General features: G+C 37.3%; 1 protein-coding gene across 3 annotated transcripts in view; it reads right to left on the bottom strand.

Annotated features, from left to right (window-relative positions):
* gse1b (Gse1 coiled-coil protein b) overlaps window positions 1-22318 on the bottom strand; it is a 352884-nt gene that overhangs the window by 30272 nt on the left and 300294 nt on the right. For 2 of the 3 annotated variants that reach the window (XM_056478137.1, XM_056478138.1), the window contains exon 3: window positions 11786-11983. The exons of the other annotated variant lie outside the window; for it this stretch is intronic. In XM_056478137.1, coding sequence (XP_056334112.1) covers window positions 11786-11983 — 198 coding nt within the window. The remainder of the gene's footprint in view (window positions 1-11785; window positions 11984-22318) is intronic. 3 annotated transcript variants of the gene reach the window in all.

The raw sequence follows: 22318 nt of genomic DNA, 5'->3' as shown, positions 1-22318 counted from the left end.
ATTTACACAACTATAAGAGCAGCAGTGAACAAGTGCTATAGACAAGTTTCAGGTGTGTAAAGTCTAAGAAGCAAAGCATTTTTTTTTTGGAGAGAGAGAGAGAGAGAGAGAGAGAGAGAGAGAGAGAGAGAGAGAGAGAGAGAGAGAGGGCACAGTTAGTGGTATAGCCAGAGAGGCAATTGCAGATTAGGAAGGAAAGTGGAGACTAAACAGTTGCGTTTTTAGTCGTTTCTTGAAGACAGCAAGTGACTCTGCTGTTCTGATGTAGTTAGGGAGTTCATTCCACCAACTGGGCAGATTGAATGTGAGAGTTCGGGAAAGTGTTTTCTTCCCTCTTTGGGATGGAACAACAAGGCGACGTTCATTCACAGAACGCAAGTTTCTGGAGGGCACATATATCTGCAGAAGTGAGAGCAGATATGAAGGAGCCAAGCTAACGGTCATTTTGTAAGCAAACATCAGAGCTTTGAATTTGATGCGGGCAGCAACTGGCAGCCAGTGCAAACGGGTGAGTAGCGGAGTGACGTGCTCTTTTGGGTTCATCAAAGACCACTCGTGCTGCTGCGTTCTGAAGCAGCTGAAGAGGTTTGATAGAACTAGCTGGTAGCCCGGCTAGCAGAGAGTTGCAATAGTCCAGTTTGGAGAGAACAAGAGCTTGAACAATGAGTTGAGCTGTATGTTCAGATAGGAAGGGTCGGACCTTTCTGATGTTGTAGAGTGCGAATCTGCAAGATCGAGCAGTTCTAGAAATGTGGTCAGAGAAGTTCAGTTGGTCATCAATTGTAACTCCAAGGCTTTTTACCATTTTGGATGCAGTGATGGTTGCTCCGTCCATCTGGATTGAAAAGTTAACTTCATAACTAACTCAGACGACTAAAGACTATCTCTTTCTTAATATTTGCATTTTCAGATTTCAATGGAGAAATTCGAAGGATTATTAACATATACAAATCATCATCATTTACAATTCGTTGCGTGGGTGTTGAAATCCTCATCTTTTAATGATTAATCGTGCAGCTTACACTAAATGCATTAATGCAGGCTAAACATGTAGTGACAGAAAACACCTTTAATGAAACCCAGCACATCCCGAATAACCAACCACAACTTCTTCCAAAATTCTTCCTAAATGCTTTCACATGTGATTTGAGCGATATGAGAGACAATCTCTCTGCGACTGTAACAAATTTAAAAATAATCTACAAGTAAAAAATTTATTAATCTGCAGGTCACGTGTGTTCTGAATCGTGGGTTAAGATCCATACGAATCATGGATCAACTGTGATCCATTACACCCCTAACATTAACATTAACAAATACAACCTTATTGTAAAGTGTTATCATATATTATATATAATTTTTCTTGTTCTTTTGTGTGATGGAAAATGAAATACTTGTTATTAAACATTACAAAAACAAAAATTCTTCCTTGTACTGTCAGAAAAATGCACATTCAAAGATTTGGTTCTGATATTTTGTAAAAAGGGAATCAAATTCTATTAGAAGACCTTAGTTGTCTTAGGCTTTTTAGACATTGGTGCTCAGGTGATGTCTGTAAAACACGCACCTCTTGAGGAAAGCCATTAGAAGCTGCTGTTCTCTGAATAAAGCTTTTAAGAGAGATGCCACAAAGATTTCTGTCAACGGCAAAGGAGGGGCAAAGGTGAGCGAAGGTGAGTTGGCGCTTGCTGCAGTAATTACGGCTGCACACCATTAAACATGCATGCAGAGAGAGAGAGAGAGAGAGAGAGAGTGAGAAGAGAAGAGAGAAAAAGAGTGAGAGTTCCACAACAGCAATTAGCAGCTGAGTCCCAGTAAAGACCCAAGATTTTCCTCCTGTCTCGTTTAGTCAATTAACACACGCTGACTACGCACGCACGCACACGCACACACACGCACACACACGCACACACACGCACACACACGCACACACACACACACACACACACACACACACACACACACACACACACACAGGCTCTAAAAAGCTTCAAAAACCTGAATGTATTACTGATGCAGAATCCTGACTGAAAAAGGGCTGCAACTAAAGTTCATTTTGAGGGGTTAAGGTAGTTAAAAGGTTGCATTGGCAACTAGCTAACAATAAACATGATAAAAAACACAATTCTGAAAATAGCTTTTAATAACTTTACTAAAAAAATGTAAATGTGTTTTTTTTTAATATTTACAGTATTAAAAATAGATTTTTTCAAAAACTGTTGGGTATTAATGACTTTTTTAGAGAATGTGGGATGGCACAGTAAGTAAATGTGAAGAGAAGTAAAGAATTCAATGAGAGTACATACAAAATGTGTGCAAAAATAGTCTGTATTTTCTATCACCCTCATCGCCACTCCCAAAGTGACCAATCACAAAGCTTGTGCTACATGTCGTAGTGACGTGTAGTTACATTTTTAGAGAGGTGATTGGGTATGCGAAGGATGCACCGGACTTTACACGTGTGCTTGGCAGAAGTATAATTATCAGAATAATATAACAAGTATAAATCATAATATAATATGTATGGATTACCCTTTACAAAGCAGGGTCACGTGACTCCACACACGGTAGGGAAAGTAATTGAAAAAGTTGACCAAAATTAGATCAATTATAGGTTCCAGTGCTTCCCACAGGCTTGAAATATACTTGCGCTGGTAGCCAGATTGAAACACGCACAAATGGTCAACAACATGCAACAAACATTATGACACTGTTATACACCTTTTCTCAATGGATTAAAGTTATTAAAAAGGCTGTTGAAATAAAATAAATGTATTTCTCTTATTTTTATGCTATTTAGGAGCCATGTGCACCCACTGACAGGTAAAGGCTACACTCTCTCTCTAAAGTTGCTTTATTGGCATGCCCTTTAGTACAGTTTTGGCAAAGCATTTTAGATATGTACAAAGTATGTAATATATTAACATCATTAAATTGATAAAATATACAACAAAAAAGAAATAAATCATAGAAAAAAAAATTAAAATAGACAATATTGCTAAGAATTATAATAATTACTAAAATAAAAAGTGTAAATTATTTAAATAAGGCAAATTAGTTGATTAACCTTTTCTAATGATGTACAAATATTTTGCAGCCAGTATATTTTGTTCTTTCTGAGTATGTAGTAAAGTTTATCGGAGTCATTTAATAAATGATTGATCATTTAATGTTTCTCTCGGGCTGTCCGTGTGCAGTCAGCTGTGAAAATGCAATGCAAAAACGCATACAAATAATAGCAACTTTAAAAAAGCGAATGTAAAATCCAAATCCAGGACATTATAGGAGATTCAGAAACTACGGTTGGACCAGTTTGGTGTAAAAGGTGCTTCTCTGTCAGTCTGCAGAACACTGTGTGAGTGTTGACAGATCTCGCACACACAGAACTAGCAGTAGAAATTGTGCAATGTGAGAGAAGATTTTTTTAATCGATGATAATAATAGTAACGCTATTATACATGTGTCACCACCAGTGATGTAAAGTTACTAATTACAAATACTCAAATTACAGTCATTGAGTAGTTTTTCTCAGGAACTGTAATTTATTAAGTACTTTTAAAATGTCTACTTTTACTTTAGCTTGAGTACATTTTTAGTGCAATATCGTTACTTTTACTCCACTACTTACTTTCAATCTGCAGTCACTACTTTATTTATTTTTTGTCTATGGGGATTAGAAAAATCAGTTCTGTGATTCCGGTCTCATCAAATCACACATAGAAGGTAAATCGCATCAAATCTCAAGACATGGGCAATTTATAAATGCAACTGTTTGGAAGCATTAAAAGTGTCCAAGTGTCACTTTTTAACAACCTAAAATTAACCAAATATGAATGGCTTTTGACGTGGTTATTGGACATCAAAATAACGTTCTTAGACGCTGGCTAGACATTGAATTTTCACCTGACGTCACAACCTAACCTAATATTAATGTCTTAAGACATTGTGTGCCTGCTGTGCAATAACTAAATGCACTACAGAATGTTACGTTTACACACATGCACAAATTACATTTAAATGCATCAGCTTTTTATAGCGTAATACTCACTACTTTTGAGTACTTTTGAAAGGGCTACTTTTTACTCATACTTTGAGTAATATTTACAACAGATACTTTTACTCTACTTGCACTACATTTTTAGGCAAGTAATGGTACTTTTACTTGAGTATGATTTTTCAGTACTCTTTCCACCACTGGTCAACACCAAATATACTTGTGCGGCCGTTACTATTCCTGGGTGGCCCATCCAAGTAAAGTCTATGTGTGGAAAGCACTGGGTTCTGAATGTTTATTTTGATTACTTTTCGACTAATCGCTCTGCCCTAACCTGGCGAATATTTTTACTTTTTTTTTTTTTTACAGAAAGACTAATGATAATAATAATAATTTTGACTTCAACTGTACATCTTGTTTTTTGTTTTTGTCTTGTTTTGTTTCTTCTTCCACTAACCTGCAAATACATTCTTTCAGAATGTATTGCATGCTGTACATTAAATTAATGCTATCTTGTCTGAAATCTGTCCAAAATGAGTGATGAGGCAGCATGATTAAGTTGTCTACCTTGTGTATCAGCCAAAAGTCTATGATGCATTATAATGCTGCATATGAAGTCATTTCCTATTTCACAATGATGGTGTGCTGTGTGTGTGGTCATCACTGATAGCTGCTCATCTGCTGCTTTTTCTCACTGTCTTCTCGTTTGTTTCTCCCAGTATGACACGCAGGACAGAGTGAATAATTCAGCAGCACTGCAGGCACATGTTCAGCCTGAACCCCCTCCCCCTTCGCCGTTATTCACTACGGTGCACGCTCATCCATCAAACATCATCATCATCGTCATTATCATTCTCATCCTGCTCCTGTGAGGCTCGATCAGTCAGACACACATTCAGATCTGATGAGTCTTTACAGCATTAGTGTTAAATTACTGCACCAAATATCATCAGTGTGTGTCTGTGTCTTTTCTTTCAACTGAACCACACAAACAGCCCTGCTTCTTACACACACACACACCATCTGAGTCAAACTGGTGTGCTTTTATGAGATGCTAATGATATTCAAATGTATTCAGCGAGATGTCTGTGCAAGCTGCTCTCAGAGGAAGCCGTGCCCATATATGGCTGAGAGGTTCCAACACTTCCTGTCACGCTCTGAATGCCACTGAAATGAACAGATTTCACACTGCAGAGGGAGAGAGTGTGTGTGTGTGTTGGTGTGATTAATGCGTATCTCTGCTCTCTGAGGGTTCATCTATTAACCCACCTCTGCCTCACACTGACCACACACACACACACACATGCACGCATTTTAGGCTGCATTAGAACAGCATCAGCAGTTAATTAAACAGCCCATTTCACACCTGGTGTGAGAGCAGAACTCAACACGCCTAAGTCCATATGCTGCCCCACAGACACACACACACAAACACGCACACACACACGATTGTTTTGTGGTGCTGTCACGTGGTTAAGTCCATGAAACAGCATATATCACGGATGTTCTGAACAAACACACAACGCTTCTGTTCTTCTGAATTGAGACACACTCCACACAAATGCTTACCAAGAGATTCAACTCACAATTAATTCCAGCAGAGTTTGGAAGTGAGATGCAATACTGTAATAAAGCATAAAAACACACCAATAGTCATTCATATGTTTTGTCAAAATATTAATGCTTTCAATAATTTAAATAAGAACAAAGCTTGCGAATCGAGACTTTTTATTATGTTAATCTAAGTTGGAATATTTGTCAAAAATTAAAATTCATAATTTTATGGTCTGTACTCAATGCAGTGTATCCATACAGCACATTTATTTACATAGTTTTGTCAGTTTTTATTACATTTGTTTACTTTTTTTAATTTAAATATGTAGCAACGAACGATTCAGTTTTAAAACTGTAAAACTGTAACTGTAAAACTGACCAATTTAATTCTTGTGTGAGAGTGATGCTTCCAGAACGACCCCATTAGTTTAATATTGCACTGACACCAATTTCTAATAATTCCAACAATTGTTTTTAAATGAAAAAAATAAATAAACACAATAATATTATTAATAGTAGTACTCGGGTGACACAGCGGTTAGCACTGTCGCCTCACAGCAAAAAGATTGCTGGTTCGAGTCCCAGCTGCCCCAGTTGGCATTTCTGTATGGAGTTTGCATGTTCCCCCCATTTTCACGTGGATTTCCTCTGGGTGCTCTGGTTTCCCCATCAGTCCAAAGACATGCACTATAGGTCAATTGAATAAACTAAATTGTACATAGTGTATAAGTCTGTGTGTGTGAATGGGTGTGTTTTCTAAAACTGGAATGCGTCTGGAAGGGCATCCGCTGCATAAAACTTGCTGGAATAGTTCGGGGTTAATTTTGCTGTGGCGACGTCTAAATTAAAGACTAAGCAGAGTAAGCACTCTAGTTATTCTAAAATGCATACTTTTCTGCAGACTTTAAATGCAATTCAGTAATGACACAAGCATAAATAAATTTATCTATTAGGATGTTGGGCGATGTCGACCAATTTGGCATCGTACAATGTCTAATGTAAAACATCGCAAAGGATGATGGCATTGTCATTGTAGGCAGCGGTGAATTAATTACTTATGAATAATTAATTAATTCATAATGAATTAAATATTTGTAGCCTACTGTTTCAACTACCTGACCCGCATGGTCTTTGTTTTGCCCATAACCATTTCATAAATAAATGAAGATAAGTTACACACAAAGTACCACCTGTCAAACACTTTTTCCGTGGGACTCGAGCATGAATAGGCAGAGTGATCTGTGTCGTTACAATGGCATCGACAAACTTGGTACACGTGTGAAAGCAAAAGATTGAAGCAGTGTACTGATGCTGTGACATGTTACCTGATAGATTCAAAAGACAGAAGAGTCGTTAGATAGAGACAAGATTAATTAAATATCATGTTTAATAACTATAGTGAGACACAATCCAGCGGTACATCCTTGATAAACTCTCCGCCGTGCACTGCTCTCTGGGGTGACTGCTGGAGCTCAGAGTCAGACACGCGCATAGCCTACACTGCAGCGCATGAGAGTGTCTGTGTGTATGTGTTTGTGTGTGTGGTCATGTGATGTGCGTTTTCAGCGGTCTAGTTTGGAAGGAGGGCTTTTCAGAAATGCTAGATGAAACACCAGTGTGGACATGGATCGTTTTCGTTCTAAAAGGCCATTTTAAAACTAAGACACATTAGTGTAAACAGGACTGTGTGTAGTTTTTGCGTGCGGGTAGCAGGGGCGGGGCGGAGGATGCCGGCTCAGCATTATGATGTCTATCTGCCATTGGCTATGGACGATGGCATCTATAGATCCAACCCTAATATCTACATACCCAAATGTACACTGTTCCTACTGCAGTTGCGGTTAGCTACCATATTTTCACATCCAGCTTAAAAACTACCTGTAAATAGCGCAAATATAAAGAAATAATCTGTAACTCAATTACCAACAGTTATCACATGAATCACACTGTTCTTATTTGACGTTTTTAGTGAATTGTCCAAATAATACATAGCAAAAAAAAAGGCAGACTGATGTCAATGCGAAAAGAGTCTATGTGGTTGAGTATTAATTACGAATTTCTCTGTCCAAGTTATATACATTGTTGGTCTATATAACATCTTTAGTGTTAAGGATTGTAGCCGCATGTAAAAAACATAATAATACTTATAAAACATTCATATATTCGTATAACCCTAATCAAAATGAATGGATGAACAAACGAATGAATGAATGGACGAATGAATGAAAGAATGAATGAATGAATGAACGAATGAAGGAATTTTTAAGCCAAGTATTTTTTTGTCTTTGTCTTTCATCTTTCTGAATGTTTTCACTGACTTGTTTCACTGAATGTTTTCACTGACCGTCATATGCATTCTAGGACTGCCACATATTTCCTGGAAATATTCAAAGAAATCACCCTTTCTGAAGCATTCTCAGGACGCTTGGCACCTTTCAGAACAGACATTACAACTGGAGCATCTCTATGATGCCATAAAATATCACCACCTTGTGAAGCACTTTCAGGTATGCGTGTGCCAGTGTGTGTGCGCAGACAGCCAGTTCTCCAACTAGAGAGCCACAAAAAAAACAAAAAAAAAACAAAACAAAACAGGACACCTCATCCTACCCCCACAGCCACGTCTGCCGCTTTCCTTTTAACCAGAACTAGAGACTCACTCCTCCCATCCACTCCTGTGTCTCTGTCTCTGCTGGAAAAAGGATGAGCCCTTTAATATCCAAGTCCACATGGAGCAGCTAATTAATCACACACACACACCACACCTGCTGTGAGAGAAACAGATTGGTGGTGTTCAGAAAGGAACACTAGAGGTGCTCTTACTGCAACTATTTTCAGTTTCTAGCAGGCAACTATAAATATTTAACTACAGGTTGCATTCAATTATCATGTCAGAAATAAATGGTTATCTTGAGTAACATACCACTTTTGAGTATGTAATGAGTTAAATGGACCACCCCATTTTATCTCATTGGAGGACATATAAAAAATTTAAATAACCTCGGAAATGAATGAAAGGATCATAAGAATACATAAATACATGTTACTATTATTAATTTTATGACTGTTCTGTAAATTATTAAATGAATAACAATACAATAAGAACTACATTTAATCATCTGCACTAAACTCAGGTAATCAAATGCATTTTATGAATTAAATACATTTTAGTTATGAAAAACTAATTATGTTTTTAAAATAATTAATCACGTGGAATTTATCATTTAGCTCTATCAATATTTATTTCACATTAATTTATGCATAAAATTATTGTTTTAGCAGGTTATTGTGTCTTTTAACATAAAATCTCACTGTCGAAACTGCATGTTCGCAAACACACTCATTGCTTCTAAAAAGACTGAAATAAAATAAAGTGGAGCAATGCTGGAAATCAGCCTACATTCTACCTGCCAAATTTTAGCTCATGCATCACTCACTGGGCCAGTCTGTAAACTCCTGCAGCCCACCTACAGCTGTCTGGACCAGAGACAAATCAGACAGACACTGGGCAGAGGCGTTTCCAGAGCTGTTTTTAAAAGTGTGAGTGACCTAATCATAGTGTGCATCAGCTGTCTGTTTTTAAACACCACCCACCGGCACACACGGAGACAGACACAACGAGAAAGAAACAGAAGGCAGAGTTAAAACAGGTAATAGAACACCGCTAGCTTAGTGCTAGTTCAGAGCATCAAAACAACAAAGTATACTTTAGTTTTTACAGTGCAGATGATGTGGACACGTCATCAGCACAGAATGTGTTTACTGCAAGAATATAGCCTGAATTTTCTAACCGCATAGCATCATATGGAGTACGAGTTTGAATGGCTATGTGCTCTGTAACTTCAAAACATAGCATACTTTGGGCCTTAGACAAGATAACATCAATGTGCTGTGAGGTTTTGTAAGGTCATTCGTCACAGCAGGGTGCTGGTGCCATCAGCCCAAAGCATTTCCTCTCTTCCTGGGTCTGCTTGAGAGAGCTCACACCAGGGAACAGGCAGAAGAAGACAGGAAGCATGAGGTGTACTACAGATTATGGCAGACTGTAAAAGTCTACTTCCTTCCTGAGGCGCTATCTACAAACACATCCAAGCACAATGTAAATAAAAGTCCATAATTTTGTTTATGTACCTTCCACATGTACATGATGGCATTATCTGTAGAAAACATCACTCTCTGGGCATTTAGCTCTGCAAGATCTGGTCTAAACTCCTTCTATAAGGGCTAATATTCTCAAAAGGTAATAGTTTGTGGTGAAAGTCTAAGCAAATTTTCATCTCCAATAAAATCCACCCATCAGGTCTTATTTTTGGTTGCTGTCTTTTCACTTAATGGAAATATTCATGAAATATCAATAAATATTTATTTAAAACATTGAACATTGAAGTACATTTTTTATGTAGCATATAGGGCTGGGCGATAAAATCGGTATCAATATTTATTGACTGAACACCATTGTCAATATTGATTAAAAAAATGTTGGTATGTAGTTTCAGTATAAAGCGCTAGTTTTATGAAAATGTGGCTGCTGAGCGAGCGCCTTGGAACTTTTCTCATAAACTTGCATCAGAGCTGCAGCAATGGTTTGTCCGTTGGTCATCCTCTGAGAAAATGGTTGATGGTCACCTAGTTATGAGAGACGCCAGAGGAGCGTGAGCACAAAGTCCATTGTTAAATGTCAAGAAATCCACGTGCACATGCTTGTTACTTCAGGTCAGAATAACAACACATGCGAAAATGAGTGCAGTGGCTAGCAGCAGTGAACAGATTGTAAATAAAAAAACATGTAAGGATGTCGCCAGAGTGGCTTTTTGGTTTCTTTTCTTGTGCATCCCAGCCACTAGCTCCCCATCTGAAAGATTTTTTAGCATAGGGGGTAATATAGTCCTTCAACTTTACAATTTGTAATGTTGCAATATGCATTTGAATAATGATGGTTAGTTCCTTTACTTGAAAGCTCAGATTTGATTATCATAGTTTGTGTTGTTGACAGAGTTTGAGGTTTACTGTATCCTTATTATTCACACCTTAAAGTTTTATCTTTGACTGTTCAGTATTTACGCTTTACCACACTTTGTAACATTTATCAAGTTTAAGAGTCTCTTTAACACTTGTTTATTTTATTATAAAGAGATCAGATATTTTGTTTTTGACTATTTAAACTATTTGCCTTAGTAATGTTGGTAAATTAAAATAAAGTAGTTAAATATAAAAATCCTAATATTCCTAAATGTATTGTTAAAGAAAATTCAATAATTATCAATATCGAATGATATGCAACGTGATATCAGGATATCATTTATTACTTTTTACAATATCACCCAGCCCTAGTGGCATAGAAATATTCTTTCCTTTTGGACTATCAACCACTATCCTGTATGCTTTGAATCGGTGATAGATGAGCTAAAATAATAATCTTAAAAAGTGAGTATGTTTTTAAACTTTTTCCCACTTGTGTGTCATTTCAAGCAAGACATTTGTATAAATTAAAGGTTTGCATAGTTGTTACGCATCATTAAACCTCAATGGAGCCGATGGCCTTGTGGACAGCACACCGGCATATTGGGCAGCTGTGCCTCTGGTGGCCTGAGTTCAATTCACAGCTTGAGGTTCTTTGCCGATCCCTTTCCCCTCTTCACACCACACTTTAATGTCAGATCTCTAAACTGTCCAATATGATAAAGCACAGGTCTTTAACCCTTCTCATGTGAACCCATTAACTTGCAGTTACCCTATTAAAACATATCTGAAGCAGCTAATCAAGCTTTTGAGGATTACTTAAAAATAAAAACACACGCTGGTGTGCTAAATTTGAAAATAAATGGAAGAAGAAGGGTTAAAGACTTTAGCAATGAAGGCAAAACAATAACAAAGTAGGCATGATCAGAACTTCCTTCAGACATGTTAGCTTGGTTTTATAAATAGCTTCATTTAAGCTTCCAACTTAGCATACAAAGTTCTTCACCCAATCTTCCCTTGGGAGCCAACACCATCAGCTCATGACCCGAGCCATGAACTACTGACCCCACTGAGGTGATGTCACAGTGAACACTGCAGTCCAACTCAAATGGGTCACTAAACATGACCAGGACTTGCAGCAGACTTCATTCAGTCTAATTTGAATTCCGCTAAAGGGTCATTATCATAGCAATGAGGAGAGGATAGCAAGGATGCATCTGTGTCCTTGAAGCACTGACACATGGGTCAGAGATCAAATGTCAGGGGGTCACAGCTTACCTCGGGGTTCCTCTGCCTGCTTGGCCAGCTTGCGGAGGGCAGCAGCGAATCCCGAGTGGGCGGACTGAGAGGCAGGACTGACATTGGGCACAATAGAACCGTTGAGGGGAGACGGGGTGAGGGGACTGACGGTCGCCGTGGTGCGGGTCGCCGTTGAAATCATGCCTAACGATGGTGACTTTGGCTCATGGCTCATGCCTGAGAGAGACAGAGAAATGGAGTGAGATATTAGGAGCAATAAATCGGAAACACAAGGACCCCAAACTGACTCATTGAGGACAACCACACACACACACAAACAGACATAAAAACAGCTGTCTGTGCCCAACAGCTGCAGGACAGTGGTGAGGTGGAGGAAAGGTTATGCCCAAGGTCACAGACAATGTTTATCCGTGAGCATTCATACACATATACACACACACACACAAAGCTTCAACAATCATTATTTTAAATACAGAAATCTATATGCATACCAAAAGTGCTAAGTTAAGTGACAGGTTACTAAGAATCAGGAATCTTAATAATTTGATAGTCATTTTAAGAGCAGTCAAGCTCAATATATTTCTAGCTGACCACCAAAATCGTGAAGACCATGAGATGCTGTTAGAAAATGTCTAAAATTAAAAAACATGTCTATGAAAAAACAACAAAGAACAAGATGCTCTACGTTTGGTCTGTTTGTGGGAAGTATATACAGTAATGGCCCGTTTCCACTGAGTGGTATGGTACAGTACGGGTCTTTATCAGGTTTGCGTTTCCACTGCCAAAAGGGTACCAATGGTCATATGACAGAAAGTTTCAATCAACGCCATTCTTGCTCGAAGAAATGTCAAAGTTAAGCTATACTGGTCGTTCACATATCGTACGAGAAGCACTTCTCACATAAAAAGATGCTTTATACAAATAAATATTTGTGTACAAATATTTATTACTAACCTAAATCTATTACTAACCTTTCTAAGAACATGATTTGATTATAACTGCAGATAGGCTGCAAAACAACCTACTGTAACATCTGCAATTATATAAAATAAATTAATAAATGAAACATATATGAACACATACAGACCCTTACAGTCTCCGAAATGTTACATAAAAACTACACACAACATACATTTAGTCCTTATTTGAGTTCAAAAACAACATGCAACATATAGCCCACAGTCGTACATAGAGTCGTACGTTAGAACATAATTTCCATTGCATTCCATTCCGAGTTCATAATAATCCATGAGGTGATGATAATAGTTAAACATGGCAGTTTATAAAGGTTTTAGGTTGTTGAAAGAATCGTTTGCTCCTTTGTTTTTTCCGGCTTCACTCTCGCGTTTGCCTATTTCTGAAAGGATCGGATGTCAGAAGCACTTCAATAATCACGCGCACGTTATTATCGTGATCTCAAGAATTTCATTATTTCAAATAGAGAAGTGTATGCAAGCTCTCTGGAGAAAGTGAAACCGCTCGCACTTTTAGACAGCCTTGTAATTTAACAACAAGACACAGCAGATTTTGTTCTTCTTGGCTTTGTGGCTGTTCAGGACGACGACAAGGTTTGTATGAGCTCATTATTATATGTATATATTATTATAGTATAATGTCTTAGCTGTGTATTTAAAAATGGCACTTCCTTTGTTTTCATTCTCCTGGCTAGTGTACGCACTTGTGACGTTTTTCTGTAAACCAATAGTGTTCAGTTGCGTGTCTAGCTCCGCCTTTTGGTACCCTTTTGTCGTGCAAGGCACCTTCTGAAAGGGTACCCAAAAAGTGGTACACTTTTTTTTCTTTTGACAGTGGAAACGGCCATAAAAGTGTACTGAACTGTACCTTACCACTCAAATTTGGTACATTTTGACAGTGGAAATGGCCATAAAAGCGTACCGACCCCAGGCTTTGGACAATAACCGTTTTTAAGGTATAGTGGGATTTGAAAAAAAAAAAAAAGGTTTTAAAACTGCCAAAATTTCTTTAATACCGTTCTTAAGGTATGTGTAAACTTTTCATTCTCTTTTTTTAATTTTTTTTTTAGGACAGTATCTCCAGCAGAAAAGATATCTAAAGATGCCATTTTAAATTGTAAAGAAATCTGTGCTTTTGACACTAATAAAGACGTCTATGATTCACTACCATTATTTAGCCTGACATGTTTACTGCCCCAAAATATTTAAAATCTTTCAAAAAATAAAATATTTTGTGTTCAACGGAGGGAAAAAAAAAACTGTTATTTTAACTAGACATTTAAAAATAATATATTTTAGAGCAGTAATCACAATACCGTGATATTTTTATCCAAGGTTATCATACCGTCAGAATTTTATACCGGCCCATGCCTAACTGACCCATACCATACCGTACCACTCAGTGGAAATGGGCCATAATACAGTCCATGGAAACAAGGGCCTGTTTTTAGAGCCAATCACAGATCCAAGTCCATTTCAGTAAAATGAGGGGCGAGAGGCAAGCAGTCCTAAGACCTGTTCAGCCACGGCACTCCACACGAACTGCTCAGAGCAATTAATAATGAAACAAACAACAGCAGCAGCAGCACTGAAACACTGATCCTCAGACTGACCCTTCACACACAGCACAGATGTAAAGCGCTACCGTGTTCACATTCCAGTCTCCGTTTACTTCCTTGTTCACAAACTGTCGCTCTTTCACAAAGAACGTTTGGAGCTTACACACAAACCCAATCCCCTTTCGCCAAGTCAAATGTTCAGTGTAGCAGCTGCTGCCATGTCACATGACCCTCCTACTCTTCAGCCATAATTCTTCTGCCCTTCTGAGATAACAGAAAAAAAAGAGAGAGAAAACAAGACTGGGAGGGGGTACCCAGTCTTTCTCCCTGTATGTGTGTCCAGGAAGATCCTGAGCCAGAGGTGGTGGCAAGTTCTGACGTGCTCTTCCAATTGCAATCTCCTTCATGTTTCACTCTCTCAAAAGCACATCTGTGCTCCACCCCCCTGTATAATACTGCCAGATAGATGAGAACAAGCACCAATGGCCAGCTGACACAAGACCTTTTACCACATCTTACATGTTGACCCACACCTAGACCCTTTTAGCCTCCTCCAGTCATGAAACCTTTTGTCTTATACGAACATACAAAAAAAAAACATGTAAAAATCTGAAAAGCTCACCAATGCACAAGCTAAGCATTACGATGTATATATAAATATCCTGAATAGTTCATATATAGTTACTAAAATGGCAGTTAAGAAAGCATCTGATAATAATAATGCAAATGTTTCCATGAGCTTCACCACTCTATTCATATCATGTCACCTTTGATTAAATACCACTTTATATTGTATATTTAAAGTAAGAAGAATGATGGTATCATCAAAGAAGGCGGAGCTCCAGAGCACATCCATAGCATCATTTATTTCTTAACAATGGCATTTCTATTTGCTAAAGATAACTTTTCAGGAGCGGTCACTTTAGCATGCCGTTTTGAACTCCTGAAACTCCAAACAACTGCATTTTTGCAGTAATTATGTAGGAAAGGGTCACGCCAGTTTTTTCTTTGACTTTACTTGAAGCATTGTAGGTAATGCAAGCGCCTCATTTGGACTGAGCACATATAGCTACCATTTGTCTCAGAATGAAAGAAATACAAAGCCCATAATAATCTAAAAATAATTCAAGTTAACATAGAGTACGTTTTAGAATAATTTAATCCGATTAAGGTCATAATCGTACTAAAGAGAAATGGAATTAAGACGTGTGGAGTATGTCAATTTTAGTCGCATTATTGAAGTGCAGTACAGACATGTAAACACCTTAATCGAACTATTACCGTCATGTAGGACTTTTTTTGTGACAAGATAGTCCACACACACACGCACACGGTTGTTTGACACTCTCTGCACCTACCGAGTCAGTGCAGACCACAGACACTTGCTTTGTGAAATGCGGAGGTTTTTTTTTTTCTTCCATTCAGCGTGCGTTATGAACTTCCATTAAAACAACACTCTTTCAGCAGTTCATAGTTACATCCAATATCTCGTTTGTCATAGGGGGCATGCATGAAATGTTCCCGAATGAAAGTGAAAGTGCCGTGGTGACGCGATGACATTAATCGATCTTCTATGACATGTAAAACGGAATCATGAAAGGAACATTCAAAAAGCAACCCATGTAAACACCTTAATCTTATTATTGTCTTAATTAGATTAAGACAAATAATTCAATTACTGATGTCCATGTAAACGTTTTCATTGAATACAGTTATATCAATTACAACTATGTTTTTGGTCCAAATCACACTTTCTACTTCTGTTTAGAGAAGCCATTGGGAAATCTCCTCTAAAAGCCAGAGGGCACTATCATATGGACAATCCAAACACCTACAAAGAATTATGAACATCATGCATCAAAAACAGATGTTTAACTGCTTTCAATGATTCAGCATGACTAATAATCATATTATTGCAGAATCGTCTCAGATGGATTTATTTCAAACACTTGACTATAGTTATGAAGCGAGTTGGAGTAATAAACATACTATTATATCTGGTATTTTCACATGCAGCATTTACTACACAGAACAGTATTCATTGAGAATGTATTCATCATCTACGCAGCTGTCATTTTCACAAAATGGCCATCTCAATGTCATTATGATCCGATTAAACAGAGCTCGATTTTTAAACCAATTTTTGCGCAGCCATGTAAAAGCACTTACTGGAGGTTTACTTGAATGCTTACTGACGCTAGGGCTGCACAATTCTGGCTAAAATGAGAATCATGATTTTTTGGCTTAAAATCAAGATCAAAATTTTCTCACCATTCTGTAGATGTGAAATAAAGGTTAATATGAGTATCCTTTTATTATTGTTATTTCTTAAACATACTGTAAAACAACAATAATATTAGGCCTATGTGTCGGTCTACTGTTGATTAAAATGCTAAATTTTGTATAGACTTGGAACGGTGGACTTGAATAGACTTTAACTTAGTCTTGGTTGTTAATGCACAGTAAAGTGATAACACCAGAATACAACTATTCATAATTCTGAAGTTGAATTATAATGTTGGAGACATATGCTTGTCATTTGTCATTGACAACATTATTAGACCGTTTTTCTCATTACCAAATTCCCTCCTGCATTATATTTACTGTTATATAGGCTAGAGTAGTTATACTGACAATGTTAAACATTTATTCTCAACCACAACACTCTGTGTTCACTAAGAAAGAAAAAAACATAAAATTCTTGCCATAATCATAACTCTAAAATGTGATATGATCATTTAAATGGCGCGCGTTGTTTTAGTTTTCTTTTCACTGCCGAGTGTGCTCATGTTATGGCTGCCGTCATTCCAAGAAAAAAAAAACATACATGCAAATCCTACATCCCGTGCGCTCCCAAACGATCGCTCTGTGCAACAAACTGAACGTTATATACAACTTTGTTACCTGTTATTCACAGCCTATGCAGGTTGTGGTTACTAAAGTGGACATCATTCATGTGCGTCTTTCTCTGTGGTAAACACACAGCTCACTGTCAGCTCATGTGTGATTAAGCAGCCGCGAATACGTCATTACATAAAGACAGAAATGACATTTTTTGGGTGAAATATACCTTATTAATACAGTAGGTGACTTTTTCAACACCATTTGGAGGTGATTACTTTGCTGAGCAATGTATATAAAACAATGTGAAGACTTGTGCGACCGCCTTTATGCTTCTCTCCTGACCTTGAAAATATAATTGGCTGAATCAAAAAAATGACGGATTAAGATCGATTAGGGTCGAATTAAGATCACGATCTTTTTTCGATTAATCATGCAGCCCTAACTGATGCACATGAAAATTGGCTTTGATTAATCTGCCAGCCCTAAATTCAGCGTAGCATCTTTGTGCATCTTTTTTTATCAACTGCTACTACTGCTTAAAATTAATGTTGTAAAATAGTTCAGTACTGATCGGTACTGAAATGTAAAAAAAAAAAGTCCATTTAAGTGCTGTTAAGTGTGTTCTTAAACACTGCTGATTGGTCATTGTGTTTACGTCCTCATGTCCCTGTATCAGTGTTTGCACATGGCAAATAGAAGTGAATTGATGACCTTTACAGCCAAATCACAGTCATTTCTGTTGAACACGCGAACACAATGACCAATCAGTGGTGTTTAAAAATGCACAAATGACGCTCAACAACGATCAAAAGTTAGCAGGAAATTGAGTCTTTTTTTTATTTCTGTAACGATTGGTGCCAAACTTAATATTTCTAACAACACTACTTGAAGTTGAACAATATATGCTAACATTTTGGCTGCCATCATGTTTTGCATTCTCACAGCAAGAAGGCCACTGGTTGGGTCTTGGCTGGGCCAGTTGGCATTTCTGAGTGGAGTTTACATTTTCTCCGCATGTTCCCGTGGGTGCTCCAGTTTCCCCCACAGCCCAAAGGCATGTGCTATAGGTGAATTGGATAAACTAAGATTAGCTTTAGTGATGCCAGAGGAGTGCAAGTGCAAAGGCCATTGTAAATGGTCAAGGAAACTGAAACCACAAGCTCGCGCTTGTCACTTTAGGTCAGAATAACAACACATGCAAAAATTAGTGCGGTGGCTAGCAGCAATGATGATTGTAAATAAAAAAGGATGTAAGGATATTGCCAGAGTGGCTTTTTGGTTTCTTTTCTTGTGCATCCCAGCCACTAGCTCCCCATCGGAATTTTTTTTTTTGCATAGGGGATAATGTAGTCATTCATCACAGTCAGTCTCTTTAACACTTATGTTTACGAGATATTTTGTTTAAATATTTTTTGTATTGCCTTAGTATAAATGTTGGCAAATTAAAATGAAGTGGTTAAATTAAAAAAATCCTAATATTCCTATATGTATTGTTAAAAAATATTCAATAATTATCAATATCGAATTATATGAAACATAATATTGTGATTTTATTTTTTTGCAATATCGCCCAGCTCTATGCCAGAGTACTTGGTGGTTCATTCTACTGTGGTGACCCCTGTTAAATCAGAGACTAAGCCGGAGGGTAGTGAGTGAATGATTACATTTCTACAAAATGTCATTAGTCGATTAATCATTATACAGAATAAAAGTAGCAACATATCAGTTATATTTAACTATAAGTTTTTATCTATTAATGCATATTACCATACCTTTTACAAGTGTGATTTGTGTGATCACACTAGGGCTGAGTATGACGGTCACCTCCCTCTTGACTCCTCTCCTAGCCTGCACTCACACTGCGCATTTACATTCCAGGTCAGAGCATGCTTAGATCATTGTGATGACACACGGCACTGTCACTATATATTCCTGAAAAGATCCAGTGCTTTTATCTCACTGAAATGTACAAGCAACCATGCTACAAGCAACCACACCCGGGTGCAGTACAGAGTGATCCCACTAGTCAAATGAACTGGGCTTTGGGGGTCAAACGTGTTAGGGCAAGGTTCAGAACACCTAGAGTGAGATCACCCTAAATTGAGCAGTTTCATGAAAGCAAGCGATTTGTGGTAGGTGTGTGCAGGATATAAAGAGTTAAACAGAGGACTTGAAGTCATCACCGCAGGCCACAATGACTCAGTTCTCTTTCCTCTTGTCAACGCTCACAGCTTTCACACCGAGAGATGAAAAAAGGAGGTGAAGGAGGGACTCTCTTCAACTCAACAACAGATCTCATTCATCTACACACAAGCAACATAAACACAGCACACACACATACACACTTTTGGGTTTTTGCCTCAGTAGCATCAATGCTGTTAGAAGACTAATAGTGTTACTTCTTACATTAATATTGACTTGATACTGAATTAATTATTCCAGAAATTAAAAAAAAAAACTACATTTTATTTTCTTCCCAAATCAGTTTTTTAATAAATGTTTTATTTCTGTACATGTGAAATAAAAACTGAAATATATTTTAAGCAGCATTTTTTTTTTATTTAATATTAAAATGGTGGCAGTTAAATGTCGTATGACATTAAAAATTATATTTCATCACTCAGCTTTGCAACAGTAATTTCCCAATTCCTAAAGAGATCAGACCTATTTTGACAATTTGTTGTGTTGTTTTTTTTACAAATTTTTTTTTTATGCGAGACGTTTTTCATATGAAATGATGAAATGGTAAATAAAGATACATTTTGGTGACTATAAAGGTTTATCAGTATATTGGTACTGATGTGTGAATGATATCTTAACAGTTAAGAAGACGGAACATAGCTACAGCACATTTGTCTATTTAAGAAAAGGGTCACTTCACAGTTATTTACCAGAATTCAGGTACTATTTTTGAATATTAGAAAATCAATTAATTCTATCATCAAGCAATCAAATGAATCAACTTAATGAACACCCCACATTCAGTCATTTTCGCATTAGTCCCTTTAATCTGGGGTCGCCACAGTGGAATGAACCACCAACGTATCCAGCATATGTTTTAACACAGCAGATGCCCTTCCAGCTGCAACCCATCACAGGGAAACATCCATACACAAATACGAACAATTTATCTTACTCAATTCATATATACCACATGTTTTTGGACTTGTGGGGGAAACCTGAGCACCTGAAGGAAACCCACGCAAACACGGGGAGAACATGCAAACTCCACACAGAAATCTCACCCAGCCGGGGCTCAAACCAGTGACCTTCTTGCTCTGAGGCCATTGTGCTACCCACTGCGCCACCGTGCTGCATTCCAATCTCACTGCATTTTTATTATTAACATTTATTTATTTTGCCAAAAAAAAGCATTAACATATATGATGTGTGCCTTTACATAATTTCTAATCCACTTGTGTCCTTTATAACAGTTAATAATTTATTGTGTCACAGATATTGTTTTTAAACAAAAACATTTGCATAACACCATCTTTGGAATCTGCTAATATTATCTGTCAGGCACGTAGCCAGCCTGGTGAAAGGGGCAATTCTTTTTTTCTCAATGAGTGGACCTTTTTGCAGTTATTTACCTCATTTTCTATTTAATTATGAGATTTAAATACTGCATATTAGTCATATTTTAAGCACTGAATAAGTCACATTTTAGCGGAATTAGCTTGCTGGATGTTCATCATAACACTTTTTGATATACCAAAAATATTTCCTAAAGATTTTGAATAAAGAAATGTGAAATAATACTTATTTTTAAAATGCATTTTTATTACATCCTATGTCCTTAGTAAAATAGAAATCTGTTTTACATTTTTTAAATAAAAAAATACATATTAGGTAATTAACAAACTCAGCACATTCAACTTTCCTCAGTCAGAATTTGGCCATTTGAATTTTTTTTAAACATAATAATAATAATAATAATAATAATAATAATAATAATAATAATAATAATAATAATAATAATGTAGAGCTTAACATTTTTCTAGCCTCTCTTGTGAAAAAGGTACATTTGAATATTCTTGGAGAACAACAATAGCCAAAACAACACTCAAATGAATTTCAACATGGTCTGCTTTTGGTGCTCTACCCCTTTTTATTGCTCATTTTTTGTTTCAAGAATAAGGTCCAAGATTTAGATTAAAAAATTGATGTAAAAGGTTTTCTCTGTTTAAAAATGGTAGCGAAAGATGACCTCTCTTACATCAGATTAAATATTTGTTAGCATTGGTCAAAACTAATTAGCTGAAGTCACACCGAAGCGCCAAAGCCTTTTTAGATACGTTAATTTCACCATTTATGATGGCATTGCAGTCAAAATAGGACAAATGAGTTCATGTACGGGACAAATTCTGGACTTTTGTCAGTGAAGGGTAGGCCTTTCCAACCATCCGAACCAGTGGTGTAGTCCTAGCTATACGCACGTATACTCCGTATGCCTACTTTTTTCCACGAGCTGTTTGGGTATTACGACTTCTGAGGATCAATAATTGCGTATACGCTCGGTATACTCACTTGTTTTGCTGATTAGACTTCCCTAATTTACACGTATTTGCGTCCCCTTTAACTTTATACCAATTTATTTTTTTTAACTCGCATCTTAATTTGTTATAAATAATGCATTTTGTATAAATCGCGCCATTCTCTGCCCCCTGATGAGCGCAGCAGCTGTGAGAAAATTTCATGAGTTTTTCGAAGACCTTGACAAGTCAACTGAATGATGGTGTCTCGCTAAACACTCAGGTAAAATTGTAAAACAGCATGGGCGTCGTTTTAGCCCTCCTATATTTCTATTCAGCCCCCTAAAAGTTTTGCGATTAGCTCATGAACTGTACACTACTAAATGATCACCTCAGTCCCCTTCCGCCGCTCCGTTTTCAGCTAGTTTTACATTACATGACAGCTGTGCAGTGCGAGAGCACAAGGTGTGTTTATCAAAAATTTTTATAATATCTGCATATACAGAAACACTTGTATCACTTGTGCCCCAATGGGTCATGAAGGAGCATTCTGGTTTCCCCATCTACTGTTTCCTCAGCGCTCTCCTCATCATTACAGCTGCTACCTCCAGCGAAAATGCAGCTCTTAACGAACATTTCACTATGTTTATTTCAAAATTAACTATGAAAATAAAACACATTACAGTGCATGTGGCATTA

This window comes from Danio aesculapii, chromosome 18, assembly GCF_903798145.1.
Source record: "Danio aesculapii chromosome 18, fDanAes4.1, whole genome shotgun sequence".
Taxonomy (NCBI): domain Eukaryota; kingdom Metazoa; phylum Chordata; class Actinopteri; order Cypriniformes; family Danionidae; genus Danio; species Danio aesculapii.
This window is presented reverse-complemented; position numbering and strand designations above follow the sequence as displayed.